The 15,319-nt window shown below is 46.2% G+C and overlaps 1 protein-coding gene across 2 annotated transcripts in view; it reads left to right on the forward strand.

The window, feature by feature from the left end:
- The first annotated feature begins 355 nt into the window (after window positions 1-355).
- Window positions 356-15,319, forward strand: part of PRCC (papillary renal cell carcinoma (translocation-associated)) — a 34,851-nt gene continuing 19,887 nt past the window's right edge. For both annotated transcript variants that reach the window (XM_008049794.2, XM_021708434.1), the window contains exon 1: window positions 356-1,143. In XM_008049794.2, coding sequence (XP_008047985.1) covers window positions 676-1,143 — 468 coding nt within the window. In that variant the 5' untranslated portion in view covers window positions 356-675. The remainder of the gene's footprint in view (window positions 1,144-15,319) is intronic.

A 15,319-nucleotide genomic window follows, 5' to 3' on the forward strand; every position in this document is an offset into this window, starting at 1 on the left:
ACTTTTCCTTTAAGCAATTTTCCTTGATCCGCCACCTTCCCAGACTCCCTGTCATTCCCGACAGCACTTGCAGCTTCTAAGAGCACCACACCTCCCAGAAATCTTAGCGCCCAAGGGGCTACTCTAGGGAACTTCAAGTACCGAAATGCTTTCCTACCCGTCTCGATGACTACTGCGGTGACCACTGGGGTTTGTAGTCATGTAGGAATTGTCGGGGCGGGGGGGGGGGGGGGGGAACCACACATCCCAGGTACCCTTGCGTCAGAGGCGGGCTTCCCTCCTGCCTTTCTGCGCGCCCCTTAATCTTTCCTCGGACTCCATCTCCCTTCGTGCCTTGCGCTGAGGTATATGCGACAAAGAATGGGGCAGTGCCCAAAGTGCTCTGTGGGAGTTGTAGTTCCTATGTTGGTGAGGCGAGGAGGAGGCGGAGTGACTCGGCGGCCATTAGCTGTGTGTAGTTGCCCGGGACTAGGAGCTTAAGTGAAGAGGGAAGCTTTATTCGGTGGAAATCACCCGTAGCCATGGGCTTCTGCCGGGACTAGCCCTAGAGTACGGAGCAGACGGACTTTTCGCCTCCCCGCCCAGCTGAGTGGCGGGGCCTACTAGGCCTCCGGGCATCCCCGGTCTCAAGTAGGCCTTGTCTGCCGGCAAGGGCGCCCCAAAGGCGGAGGCGCCATGTCGCTGGTTGCTTACGCCAGCAGCGATGAGAGTGAGCCGGATGAGGCTGAGCCTGAGCCGGAGGAAGAGGAGGCGGCGGCCCCTATATCTGGGCCCACTTTAGGGGGCTTGTTCGCTTCTCTCCCCGCACCCAAGGGTCCGGCCTTGCTGCCTCCGCCCCCTCAGATGCTGGCCCCAGCCTTCCCCCCGCCGCTCTTGCTGCCCCTACCCTCCGGTGACCCCAGACTTCAGCCTCCTCCCCCCTTGCCCTTTGGCCTGGGAGGCTTCCCCCCACCTCCAGGCGTGAGCCCGGCTGAAGCGGCGGGAGTTGGGGAGGGGCTGAGGTTGGGGCTGCCCTCGCCCCGAGGCCCTGGCCTCAGTCTACCCCCTCCAATTGGCGGTGCCGGGCCCCCCCCGGGGCTTCCCAAGCCAAAGAAGAGGAAAGAGCCCGTGAAGATCGCGGCACCGGAGCTGCATAAAGGAGATGTGAGTAGCCGGGGAGGGCACCCCTAATCTACCCGTCGGATTTGAGCTCAGCCGTAGGAGGGACTTGTGCAGATTACGGGACTCCTTCCTATAAACGCATCCGTTGATGCCAGGTTCCTGGAATCCGCTTACGGTGCGATTGATCGAGCGGAAGTTTGTCAACTTTGAGGAGTTAGGGTGTGCGCCCCTGTGTGTTTCTCGAAGCTGGGCTTGTCTGCAGAAGGGCCACATCTCGTCATCACCTGGCGCTGACAGGCCCATGTCCAGGACTAGGGACACTCGGTTCCGCTTTCTCTTTGCATCTTCACTGCAGGCTGGCTTTCCCCCTTTCCGTACTGAGAATAGAATGAAGAAGTGACAGAAGACAGGACTCCCGAACCCATGCTGAACGTCTGGGACCAACCTTTTCCTTTGCCAGTGAACTTAAAAGCATCGGGCCTGCAGGGAGAAGATAGGAATCCTGGATTCTGTTTTGAGGGGAGCTAGAGAAGAAATGGAATATTTGTTGAGTGTAGAGCATTTGTCATGCTTTGGCCCTTTTCTTCAATGATGACAGAACTCTGACTACATACTGTTTTGTACCGAGAAACAGGTGTCTAGCATATAAGGTCTTACCTGGTAAAGGGTGATGGAAGAGCTGGCTCTGAACCTCAGACCTATGCTTCAGTTTCACCGTTTAGCTATTGTCCAACCTAGGTGAAGTAGGACACTTGGGTGCTATTTCTAGAAGAGGCATCTGAGCTCAGGCAGTTTCTGAGTATATGTTGGAGCAGAAAAACATCCACAAGGCCTCTTCTGGAGGTCGTGCTTTGGGGATAAAGGAGACATTAAGTGTGGGGGTTGGGAGTGTTTTAGAGTAACCTGCGGAGAGGTGTTTTTGTCTTCCAACTTCCAACTCTGCCCAGGGGCCATTTCCCTTTTCTGCATTTGTTGTCCCCTTAGATTTCTTCCCCCAGGTTGCCTAGTTTTCTCTCCCTCACCTCATTCAGGGTTTGGCCTAACACTTGGCCTGTTCTCACGGAGGAAGTCCCTAGTGTGCCTATTGAAATTGCAACTTCTGCGGGGCAGGGTGGCTCACACCCTTAATCCCAGCACTTTGGGAGACTTAGGCAAGAGGATTGCCTGAGCGCAGGGGTTCAAGGCCAGCCTGGGCAAATTGGCAAGACCTCATCTCTGCAATAAATCAAAACATTAGCTGGGCATGGTGGTGCACACCTGTAGTTCCATCCACCTACTTGGAAGGCTGAGGCCAGCAGGTCGAGACTCACTGTCTGCACTCCAGCCTGGGAGACAGAGTAGGACTCTGACTCAAAAAAAAAAAAAAAGAAATTGCAGCTTCCTATCATCTATTATTTCCCACTCCCCCTCTTAGTTTTATGCTTCTCTGTGGCACTCAACATCATCTATCATATTAAATATTTTATTTACCTTTCTTCCACTAGTGTACAAACTCCATGAAGGCAGAGATTTTTTTTTTTAATTCACTGCTACACTCCCTAATGGTTAAAACAGTGCTGTGCACATACTGAGTACTCCATAAATACTTTCTAAGTGCATGAACTCAAATCAGTGTGGATTCTTCATGGAAGGAGGTTCCAGGATCTCTCCCCTTAACGGATTACAAACTTTTTCCATGTCACTTCCCCCTACTTTCACACCTGAGTCTGCCACTCCAAAGACTAAGATCCAAAAAAAACCAAAAACAAAACAATTTTTTATTGCTCCCCTGAAGCATACCATGGCCTTGATTTAACCTGTGACAAAGATTCCTGAATGAGACAAAGGAAGATAGTCCATAGTGACAGTGGAAAGGCTCCATTCTAGCTCTATGACTGTACCATTAGAAAGAGTTTCTGGCAGACACTGTAGAATCTGCCATTTAGGTTGGCTGAAGTGGCAGAAAACTCTGAAGACTCCTACCACTATCCCTTCTTTGTAAGTATAATTCATTAAATTTCTGAGGTGGACAGTGACATGTCTAATTAAAATCTTAGCCCTTGGCTGGTTCAGTTTCCCATTTTTGTTATGTTCAAGTTGGTAGTTTTATTCTCTGGACTTAAAATTCCTGGAGAAAAGTAGCCTAAGAATATTCAAGATGGTCAGGTGAGGGTGACCTTCGTCCTTAAAAGAGCTGTGTCCTCTTCAGTTCTAACCTCTGATTCTAAGCTCTACATCTTGTACTTAGTAGGCTCTTAGTGCAGTTTGAAGGAATGAATTAGGTTTTCTTAAATCACTTCCCTTTAGAGTTTGGTATTGAAGTAGAAGTAATTAACTCTGAACTCTTTAACTGATATTGAGCTGCTGCTTTGTGTCTGGAGCTAAGAGTACAAATATCTAGTGGACTTGGTAGACCCCGCCCAAAAGGAGCTTATAGTCTACCAGGTGAAACCGACAAGAAAATAGATTTTTGGTTAAGTCAAAGAAGAACCATGATAGAGCTGGTGCCATGGGGGTACATCTAGTGGGCACTAATCTACTCTCAGGAGGTTGAGGAGGCTTCTAGGAGGGGGAGATGTCTAAACAGTTAGGATGGATGAGTAGGAGTTAGCCGGAGAAAGGGGAAGAGTGGGGAGGAGCACAGCAGAGGAAACAGAATGTACAAAAGCCTGGAAAATACCTTTGGGGAACCTTAAGTGAGCAAGGCACAGTGGCTGAGGCACATAGTGGGGTGAGGATGGTGGGGGGGAGAGAAGCCAGATGATAATGGGCTTTGGAGGCCATGCTAAGGTCATTCTACTTTGTTCTGGGTTAGCGAAGAGCCCTTAAAGGCAAGAATTCTCTGAACACAAAGTGAGAAACTTGGAGGAAGCAAGACTGGCAGAGACACAACATGAGAGAGGCTGGTGGTCTGGATGAGGGAGTAGCAGGGGATGGAAAGAACTGGAGGATCGAGGTGTGTTTAGGAGGTAGAATGATAAGGCTAGAGGGTTGACTAGATGTCACAGTGAAGGAGAGCATTAGAGCCTGACCTCCCTGCCTTTGCCTCAGGAAGCTGGAAGGGCAGTGGTACCATTCATATAGAGGATACAGGAGGCAGAACAGATTGGGGATGAGTTAGATTTCATTGGTCGCAAGTGTCAAAAGCCAACTGGAGTTAGCTTAAATGGTAAGGCATCATAAATAACTGTGGTACCTCAGAAAGGACCTGGCATCGAGACCTGGAGTTCCATTGGGGATCCACATAGCTGCTCTTCGCACATTTGATTCATTCTTTCTCTGGGCCAGTTTCCTCTGGTTAAGCTTCTTCTTTTTTTTTTTTTTTTTTGAGCTGGAGTCTCACTCTGTCGGACTGAGCAAAAGGGAAAATAGGGGAAAGGAGGGGATGATTACCCATTCTTTTTTTTTTTTTTTTTTTTTTTGAGTTGGAGACTGGAGTGCAGTGGTCACTCCTGGTCACCGCAGCCTCGACCTGCTGGGCTCCAGCCATCCTTCTGCCTCAGCCTTCCAAGTAGCTGGAACTACAGGTGCACACTACCACGCCCGGCTAATTTTCTGATTTATTGTAGAGATGAGGTCTCTCCGAGTTGCCCAGGCAGGTCTCGAACCTGCCAGCTCAGGCAATCCACTCACCTCGGCCTCCCAAAGTGCGGGATTACAGGCTGAGCCACCGAGCCCACCCTGGTTAAGCTTCTTAACCTTTGTTGCAGGTGAAAGATGGTTACCCACATCTTCTTGGTTTTTATTTCCTTCCTTGTTGTGGTCAAGCCAGAGTAAACTACAATCTTAGTCCCAATTCTGGTTTTCCAGGAGAGAGAGTTTGATTGGTTTGATTTGGGTCAGATCATACAGTTATCTGCAGTCAAGATAGGACCAAATTCTTCCTCCAGGTACATTCCAGAGTTAAATTCATTTGGCTTTTGATCTGTGTGAGGAATTAGGAGTGATTGTTAGAATGGGTAATCATAGCCGGGCTCGGTGGCTCAGCCTGTAATCTCGCGCCTTTGGGAGGCTGAGGTGAGTGGATTGCCTGACCCTGCGGGTTTGGGACCCACCTGGGCAGCGAGACCTCATCTCTACAATAAATCAAAAAATCAGTCGCGCGTGGTAGCGCATGCCTGTAATTCGGTGAAAGCATCGCCGGAGCCCAGCAGGTTGAGGTTGCAGTGGCCGCGAGCGGCCACTGCACTCCAGTCTGGGTGACAGAGTGAGACTCCAACTCAAAAAAAAAAAAAAAAAAGAATGGGTAATCATCCCCTCCTTTCCCCTATTTTCCCTTTTGCTCAGTCCGAACTACTTGGGTTAGTGTCATGGGCTGAGCAGATGCAAGCTTCCAAAATTAGGATATGAAAAGTCAAAATTAGAAGAATAAATCTGCTTTAAGAGTTTTCTCTCATTTAGTGTATTTTCTAAAACACAGGCAGATTTTAGGGTTATCTGGATCAGTGTCATCACTACTTTCAGATTATTTATCTAGGTAGTGGAAAATTTGAAGCTCTGAGATTGAATTTTCACTAATTTTTGACATTTCTAATAACCAAATAATTACGTTACCTGCAGTGGATTTAGCTAAAGGGAAGGGGCACTGAGCTATTATTTGTGGGAACTTGCTTAACGTCTGCTACTGTGCTGGGGACTTCTCCCTAGTTTACCAGAGGAGGAGACAGGAGTTTAGAGATTGGAGGTGATTTTCCTGAAATTGCAGTTTGTTCAACAGCAGAGTTTGTATTTGAACCTAGGTGGGTTTTTATTCTTTCATAGTGATTACTGAAAAGGATAGAAGAAAGAGCCCTGGGCACCCAGAAGTTAGAAAGATGCAAATGAGGAGTGCAAAGTGGTAGAGAAAACAATGTCCTAGCAGCATACCCAGGTACAAAGAGTAAAGGCAGTTGGTAAATCTAGCAAACTGGGATAATAGTAGTGATCAGGGTTTGGGGTGGGTGATGTCTGTTCTTGGGCCCTTATTTCCTCCTTGGCTTCTGGCCCTGGCAGCCAGTGATTGCTTTTGGAGAGAGTCTCTCAGAACCAGAGCCTGGGAAGATAAGAGAGAGGCTGCCGTGGGGAATGAGGCTCTGATAGATTAGCAGATCCCACTGGACCTGGCTTAATGGAAAGTGTCTGTTTCCGTTCTTGCTCAGCAGTCTCTGGGTATGTGTGTGTCTTGTCACTCTTGGCAGCCGGAGCAGAGAGGACAGTGGTGGCCATTGAGGCTCAGGTTCTTGTGAGGCCAAAAAGAACTACAGTATTTTCTTCTTAAGAGACACAACCAGCATGTGCCTCCAAAACCCATGTGTGCCTATTCTGCCCAGTACAGGGAGCCAGGGTGCTCTAGTGTTTCTGTGGCACAGATCCACTCAGGCCACCATTTGCTTGTCTTTAGTATTCCTAGTCGTTGACTTCATATCCTCTTTTCCTGAGGAAAAGAGTTTGGCGGTTCCTGAAAATATCAAGTAAACATAGATGATGATCCACCAATTTCACCTCTAGCTGAAAAGAATCAAAAGTGGGGAAGGACTCAATCAGATACTTGTACACCAGTGGTCAAAGAAGTACTACTCCTAGAGCCAAAGGTGGGAACAACTCAGGTGTCTATCAGCAGATGAGGGGATAAACAAGATGTGGTATGTGCACACATTGGAATATTCTTCAGCTTTGAAAAAGGAATGAAATTCTGATACATGCTATAACATGGATGGATCTTGAAGACATTGTGCTAAGTAAAACCAGCCAGTCACAAAAGGGCAAGTACTGTATTGTATTGTGTGGTTCCACTTATACAAGGAGGGACTCAAAAAAAACCTGGAATTGCTGGGCTAGGTGGCTCAGCCTGTAATCCCGCGCCTTTGGGAGGCTGAGGTGAGTGTATTGCCTGAGCCCGTGGGTTCGTGACCCGCCAGGGCAGCGAGACCTCATCTCTACAATAAATCAAAAAATCGGCCAGGCGTGGTAGTGCATGCCTGTAGTTCCGGCTACTTGGAAGGCTGAGGCAGAAGGATTGCCGGAGCCCAGCAGGTCGAGGCTGCGGTGGCCGGGAGCGGCCACTGCACTCCAGTCTGGGCGACAGAGTGAGACTCCAACTCAAAAAACAAAAAAACAAAACAAAAAAAAACCCTGGAATTTATCTATAAAAAATTGTGTATTTATTCTTACATGTTGAAACTTCAGTCACCTACAAGCAATACACCTATCAAGACACTTTTTCCATTGCTCAAAACAGTTTTTGAACTTGTCAGTTTTGATGCCTTTTAGTACTTCTGACATTTTTTGTTTCACCTCTTCTATATCAGCAGAACGTTTCCCCCTTTAAGTACTTTTTTCTGGTTTTTTTTTTTTTTTTGAGTCGGAGTCTTACTGTGTAGCCCAGACTGGAGTGAGTGGCACGTTCCCAGCCACCACAGCCTCGACCTGCTGGGCTCCGGTGATCCTTCCACCTCAACCTTCCAAGTAGCTGGAACTACAGGCGTGCGCTATCACGCCTGGCTAATTTTTTAAAAATTTATTGTAGAGATGAGGTCTCGCCAAGTTGCCCAGGCAGGTCTCGAACCTGCGGGCTCAGGCAATCCACTCCTCAGCCTCCCAAAGCACAAGATTACAGGCTGAGCCACTGAGCCCGGCTGTTAAGTACTTTTTTCATCTGGGGAAACAACAACAGAAAAAAGTCACTCAGGGTGAAACTGGGTGAATAGGGAAGAAGGGGCATGAGGGTCGTGTCGTTTTTGGTCAAAAACTACTGAACACTCAGTGTGGTGTGGGCAGGTGCACTCATAAACCATCTGTCATGAAATGGGCAAATGTGTTCTCCAAAAAAATTCACTGACGCCAAATGTAGCCTCTCACAACAATGCTGATATATCAATGTTGATGATTTCCTGGAACACTTATCTAGAGGGAAAAACCTGTACTACAAGGGGCCCATCCTCAAAAAACAATTCTGGGTTTTTTGGGGTTCCCCCCTCACGTGAGGTATCTAGAATAGTCAAATTCATAGAGACAGAGTGTAGGTTACCAGGGGATGCAGGGAGGGGGGTTGAGTTACTAATGGGTACAGAATTTTCGTTTGGGATGATGAAGAGTTCTGGAAATAAATAGTTGTGATGTTGTACAACATTGTGACTGTACTTAATGCTACTGAACTGAACACTTAAAAATAGTTAAAATGGGCTGGGCTTGGTGGCTCAGCCTGTAATCCCAGCGCTTTGTGAGGCTGAGGCGAGTGGATTGCCTGAGTCCGCGGGTTCGAGACCAGCCCAGACAACTTGGTGAGACCTCGTCTCTACAATAAAATAAAAAAATAGCTGGGCGCAGTAGCGTGCATCTATAGTTCCAGCTACTTGGAAGGCTGAGGTGGAAGGATCGCTGGAGCCCAGCAGGTTGACGCTGGGGTGGCCATGAGTGTGCGTGCCACTGCACTCCAGCCTGGGCGAAGGAGTGAGACTCCAACTCAAAAAAATAAAAAGTTAAAATGAAGCCGGGCACGGTGGCTCACGCCTGTAATCCCAGCACTTTGGGAGGTAGAGGTGAGCGGATTGCCTGAGTCCAGGGGTTTAAGACCAACCTGGGCAACTTGGTGAGACTTTGTCTCTACAGTTAAAATCAGAAAACTTAGCTGGTGTGGTGGCACATGCCTGTGGTTCCAGCTACTTAGAAGGCAGATGTGGGAGGATCACCTGAGCCCAGCAGGTTGAGGCTTCGGTGGCCGTGAGTGTGCCACTGCACTGCAGGCTGGATAACAGAGTGAGACTCTGATTTAAAAAAAAAAAAAAAAAGGTTAAGCTGGGCTCGGTGGCTCAGCCTGTAATCCCGCGCCTTTGGGAGGCTGAGTTGAGTGGATTGCCTGAGCCTGCGGGTTCGAGACCCGCCTGGGCAGCGAGACCTCATCTCCACAATAAATAAAAAAATCAGCCAGGTGTGGTAGCGCATGCCTGTGATTCCAGCTACTTGGAAGGCTGAGGCGGAAGGATCACTGGAACCCAGCAGGTCGAGGCTGCGGTGGCCGGAAGTGGCCACTGCACTCCAGTCTGGATGATAGAGTGAGACTCCAACTCAAAAAAAAAAAAAAAAAGGTTAAAATGGTAAATTTTATGTTACACATATATATTTTACCACGATAAAGAAAAAAATTTAAGAAATGCTCCTGTACCCTCTTACCATCAAGGAAGTTCTCCTTAGTGTCTAAATTAAATCCTGTGTGCTTAGGCTAAACCTGTTGCCTCTAGCCCAGTTCTTTTTTTTTTTTGAGTTGGAGTCTCACTCTGTTGCCCAGACTGGAGTACAGTGCAGCCTCGACCTGCTGGCTCCGGCAATCTTTCCTCCTCAGCCTTCCAAGTAGCTGGAACTACAGGTGCATGCTACCATACCTGGCTAATTTTTGATTTATGGTAGAGATGAGGTCTCGCCAAGTTGCCCAGGCGGGTCTCGAACCCGCGGGCTCAGGCATTCCACTCACCTCAGCCTCCTAAAGGTGCGGGATTACAGGCTAAGCCACCAAACCCGGCTTATTTTATTTTTTCGAGTTGGAGTCTTACTTCCTCGCCCAGGCTGGAGTACCGCAGCATGCTCACGGCCACTCCAGCGTCGACCTGCTGGACTCTGGCGATCCTTCCACCTCAGCCTTCTGAATAGCTATAACTATAGGTGCACGCTACCGCGCCCGGCTGGCTTTTGATTTTATTGTAGAGACGAGGCCTCGCCAAGTTGCCCGGGCTGGTTTTGAACCGGCGGGCTCAGGCAATCCACTCGCCTCGGCCTCCCAAAGTGCTGGGATTATAGGCTGAGCCACCAAACCCGGCCTGAAGTTCTTATTTTAGTGTTCTGTTTCAGGGAGTCTGTCATTAGGGTATGCCATGAGATGATTTATAATGGGGTTCAGTCAAAGTTTAGTGTCAGATGTTCAAAGAAAAGGATGATTATGAATAGCCATAGCAGTTCTCTAAATCCAGAAATAATAGGCTGTTCCAAAGTCTTCGTACTTTTTTTTTTTTGCTTTTAAACTATAAACTCAGGTTGTCAGTATAATGGAAATAATCTGTGACATTTAAAGAGCATTGAATTTTCTTCCCATGGCTGATCTGGCCTTCAATTCTATTAGCGTAGGATGGTTTGTCTACACTCTCACAGTGGCCACTTTTTGTTTACCACAGGATCTGAAAAATAAGAATATACTCGTACAATTTTGTAATTGTAATCATCAACTTAAATTTGGATAAAATTTTCAGGTTGTTGTCATTTGACCTATTGCGTAAAGTGTTAAAGTTGTATCCCCCATAGTGAGGTGGTTTTGTGTTGTCAGCCAGAAAGGAGATAAGTTTTCTTTTCTTTCTTTCTTTCTTTTTTTTTTTTTTTGAGAAAGCAGGATTTATTGAGAGGACAGAGAAGCTCCCACAGTGGGAGTGGACCTGAAAGTGTTGCCCCAAGGAGATAAGTTTTCATGGTCAAAAGACAAGGGGAGGGTCAAATGCCTGTAAGAGGCAATGGGAGTTTGTAACAAAGAGACAAGGTAGAAAATCCTTAGGTGCTGGGTGCTCAAGTCTTTTTCTTGTTGAGTTTGACATCTTTGCAAGCCAGAGAGAATAATAATATTTGAACTCTGTTTAGAACTTTATTTCATATCATTTTCACCTACAGTAGCTCCTGCAGTTGTGACAAGGATAAGTATTATTTTCAGCTGAGGCTTGGGGAGGTTAAGTAGCTGGATTCTCCAACCAGTAAGCAGCAGAGCTGACTCAAGCCTCTGGTTCTGGGCCTCTGCTCTCCCAGCTGTCTCATGTGGGAGCTGGGGCTTGTGGATCTTGGGCTCCAATGCAGCAGCTCCCTGGTGTTACTGCAGAAGCATGGGAACCAGAGCTGACTCTGGCCCTGGCTCTGGCATTGGCTAGCCATGAGTGAGTCCCTCTGAGCCTTACTCTCCTTACCCGTAAAGTCGAGATAACAATGCCTGCTTTGAAATGTTATTGTAAGGATTAAATGAAAAACTATAAGTTTAACACTGGACGTACTTAGTAGATTGTGGTCCTTTCCTTTGCCACCCTTTCCTGTATTCCCCACATTTAGATACCAAGACCAATTTCCCTTAAAAATATATTTCTATTTGGCAGCAGGTAGTAATTAAAATCATTGTGTACTGACTACAGGGAGGCAGTGCTCAACTAATAACATGGCCTTTGCTGTCACAGTAAAGGAGAGAATACACATGTGAAAAAGACGATGTTTACAGAGCAAGCACAGATGAACCAGAGTTAATACGATGCTGCCCCAAACAAATGAGGGATGAAGGGACACCGAGTGGAAAAGCAAGGTGAGAATCGTCAGAGAGTCTTATCAGGAGTCTTGAGTCAGGGAGTACAGAGTGCAGACTGATTGCAGAGTGAGAGGTGACAGTGATACAGATACAGGGGTGGGGAATGACTAGGAAAAGGACTTACATGAAAGAAAGCAAAAATGCAGGAACAGTGGGTTCTTCAAGAGGATTAAACTTTTTTATTGTAAATTGACAATTTGTATGCATTTATGGGGTACAAAGTGATGTTAGGATTCATGAATACAGTGTAGAATAATTAAATCAAGCAAAATTAATAATCATTTATTATTTTGTGTAGTGAACATTTGACATTTATTCAGCAATTTTGAAATGTATAATACACTATTCACCACGTTGTGTAATAGATCTAAAAAAACAAACAAAAAAACCTCCCCAAAACCAAACTCTTTCCTCCTGTCTGGTATTTTGTACCCTTTGACCATTATGTCTCCATCTCCTCCAGCCCCCAGAGTGTCTGTAGCTACCATTTTACTCTGCTTCTGTGAGTTTCATTGTTTTAGAGTCCACACGTAAATGAGAACATGTGATATTTGTCTTTCTGTGTCTGGCATATTTCACATAACATAATGTTCTCCAGTTCCATCCATGTTGCTGCAAATGACAGAAGTTTCTTCTTTTTAAAGGCTGAATAGTATTCCCTTGTGTGTATATAACACATTTTATTTATCCATTCATTTGTTGATGGGCACTTGGGTGGACTCCATAACTTGGTTATTGTGAATAGTGCTGCAGTGTACATAGGGCTGCGGCAGACCTCTCTTTGACAAACTGGTTTCAGATCTTTAGGGTAAATACCTAGACGTGGGATTGTTGGGTTCTATGGTAATTTTATTTTTAGTTTTTTAAGGAATCTCCTTACAGTTTTCATAATGGCTGTATTAATTGAGGGATATTTGAACCACCCTTGATACTCTTATTTTTACTGCCTTTTAATACAGTTATTTGAGTACTTGTCGTTCCTTTTACTGAGTTGTAACTTCTTTGAAGGCAGATACTTTTTTCATATAATGGCACACACAAGAAATCTTTGAAGAACACTGGGGTAAATGGTCCAGGTTGTACCTCTGGAGACTAGTGGCCCAGTACTCTAGCTGCCCCAAGTCCTGTCTGGGTGGTTGGGAAACTCTACAGTACTTAGCACACTATCTTGAATATAGTAGATGATTATGATTGAAAGATCCTCATAGCGGACAAATTCTTTTTTTTTTTTTTGAGTTGGAGTCTCACTCTGTCGCCCAGACTGGAGTGCAGTGGCTGCTCCCAGCCACCGCAGCCTCTACCTGCTGGGCTCCGGAGATCCTTTTGCCTCAGCCTTCTGCATAGCTGGAATTACAGGCATGTGCTACCAGGCCCGGCTGATTTTTTGATTTATTGTAGAGATGAGGTCTCACTGCCCAGGTGGGTCTTGAACCTGCGGGCTCAGGCAGTCCACTCACCTCAGCCTCCCAAAGGCGTAGGATTACAGGCTGAGCCACCGAGCCCGGCTAGCAGACAAATTCAAAAAGGGAATTCTGAGATATGAGTGTTACTTGAGAAAGAGAACTTGAGTTCCTAAAATATTTACATAACTTTTATTACAATGTATTTTTTACATTGTCACATTTTGTTACCAGTTATTGTTAATCTTTTTCTGTGCTTATTGAGTTGGAGTCTTACTCTGTCATCCAGACTGGAGTGCAGTGGCATGTTCATGGCCACCGCAACCTTTACCTGCTAGGCTCAGGTGATCCTTCCTCTTCAGCCTTCCAAGTAGCTGGAACTACAGGTGTGCACTACCACGCCCAGCTAATTTTTCTTGATTTATTGTAGAGATGAGGTCTCACCAAGTTGCCCAGGCTGGTCTCGAACCCCTGGGCTCAGGTAATCCTTTCGCCTCAGCTTCCCAAAGTGCTGGTATTATAGGTATGAGCCACTGTACCCAGCCTACTGTGCCTAATTTATAAATTAAACTTTATTGTGGGTATATATGTATACTATATACGTGTGTGTGTGTGTGTGTGTGTGTGTGTGTGTGTGTGTGTGTGAATGAGAGGGGAACCCCAAAAAATCCCAGAATTATCTTTTGGAGGGCTAGTCCCTTGTAGTATAAGCTTCCCCCTCTAGGTAAGTGTTCTAGGAACTCATGGACATCAGCATACCAGCTAGCGTTGTTCTGAGCTGCGTTCAGCTTCAGTGAATTTTTTTGGGAAATTCTTTCAACACATTTGCACATTTCACGATGGATGATTTATGAGTGCACCTGTCCACACTGCACTGCGTGTTCAACAGTTTTTGACCAAAAATGGTATGACCCCATGCCTCACCTTCCCTGTTCACCCAAACATGCTCTGAGCAACCTTTTTTTTGTTTCCCTGGATAAAAAATGTTCTCAAAGGGAAATATTTTGCTGATGTGAAAGAGGTGAAACAAAAACCAAAAACTCTAAAAGGCATCATAATTGACGCTCAAAAACTGTTTTGAGCAGTGGAAAAAAAATCTTGATTAGGTGTATTGCATCAGATGAAGAGTTCTTTGAAGGTGACTGAAGTTTTAGCATGTAAGAATAAATACACAGTTTTTTATAAATAAATTCCAGTTTGTTTTGGGTCCTCTGTGTGTGTGTGTAGAGAAGAGAGGGTATGGAAAGTTTTACAGTTTTTGACTTGAGGTTTCAGGCATCCAGCAGGGATCTTGGAATGTATCCTTTGTGGATAAGGGGGAATACTGTAAACATTATAACTACTTCTCCCAATATCCCTACCTGGTGTTTGCCATGCCAAATGATGGCCTCAATGTCAGCAATATTCCCATGATTGTTAGTGGAAAAGCCATGTTTTGGGGGTAGGCAGTTTTATTTTGAATTAGGTTTGTCATAATGTAAAGCTTATAAACCTCATTTTGACCAACACTATATGCATACAAAAAAAGATGTACAGTAAGACATCCCAAGCTGGACCACAGGAAACAAACTTTTAAGAGAAATCCACCATCCTATCAGATGAAATCTATTTAGCAGAGACTTACCTAAACTAGTAGCTATTAGGGAGCAGGCACTGTATGTGGATACAGGGAACTCCTGCCATGAATAGGGTGAACTTGGGCTTGTGGGATATGGGACACTTAGCTGGGCAAGAGCAGGGTGAGCACCACACTCAAACTCCTAATGAAAGCCAATGCCCCCATCAAGATCCCTTGGCACACCTCTTCTGGAAAAGGATTTGAGTTCTTATAGAATCTTAGAGATGAATGGGAGTTGAGATTTCTGCCTAGTTACCTTTATTTACAGATGTCCAAACCAAGGTCCTGGGAACAAATGGAAAGTTTTACAGTTTTTGACTTGAGAAGCAATTTTTATTATTTATTTATTTAGAGTTGGAGTCTCACTCTGTCACCCAGGCTGGAGTGCAGTGGCACACTCACGGCCACTACAGCCTGGACCTGCTGGGCTCAGGCGATCCTTCCACCTCAGTGGAACTACGGGTGCACACTTCCATGTCCAGCTTACTTTTTGATTTATTGTAGAGACAAGGTCTCACCAAGTTGCCCAGGCTGATCTCGAACCCCTGGACTCAGACAGTCCTCTCACCTCGGCCTCCCAAAGTGCTAGGATTACAGACTGAGCCACTGCACCAGGCCTGTTTTTATTTTTTAATGATGGGGTCTCACTGTGTTGCCCAGGTTGTAGTGCAGTAGTACAATCATATAGCTCAGTGTAGCCTCAAAATTCATGGGCTCAAGTGATCTTCCTGCCTCAGCTCCTAGGGTAGCTAAGAATATAGGCACTTGTTATCATGTCCCCTACTCTGCAGCCCCTCTCCCCCTGGCTAATTAAAAAATTTTTTTTCAGTTGGGCTTGGTGGCTCAGCCTGTAATCCCGTGCTTTGGGAGGCTGAGGTGAGTGAATTGCCTGAGCCCGCGGGTTCGAGACCTGCCTGGGCAACT

This window comes from Carlito syrichta, unplaced genomic scaffold (assembly GCF_000164805.1).
Source record: "Carlito syrichta isolate Samal-C Ts95f unplaced genomic scaffold, Tarsius_syrichta-2.0.1 Scaffold136919, whole genome shotgun sequence".
In the NCBI taxonomy this organism is placed as follows: Eukaryota; Metazoa; Chordata; class Mammalia; order Primates; family Tarsiidae; genus Carlito; species Carlito syrichta.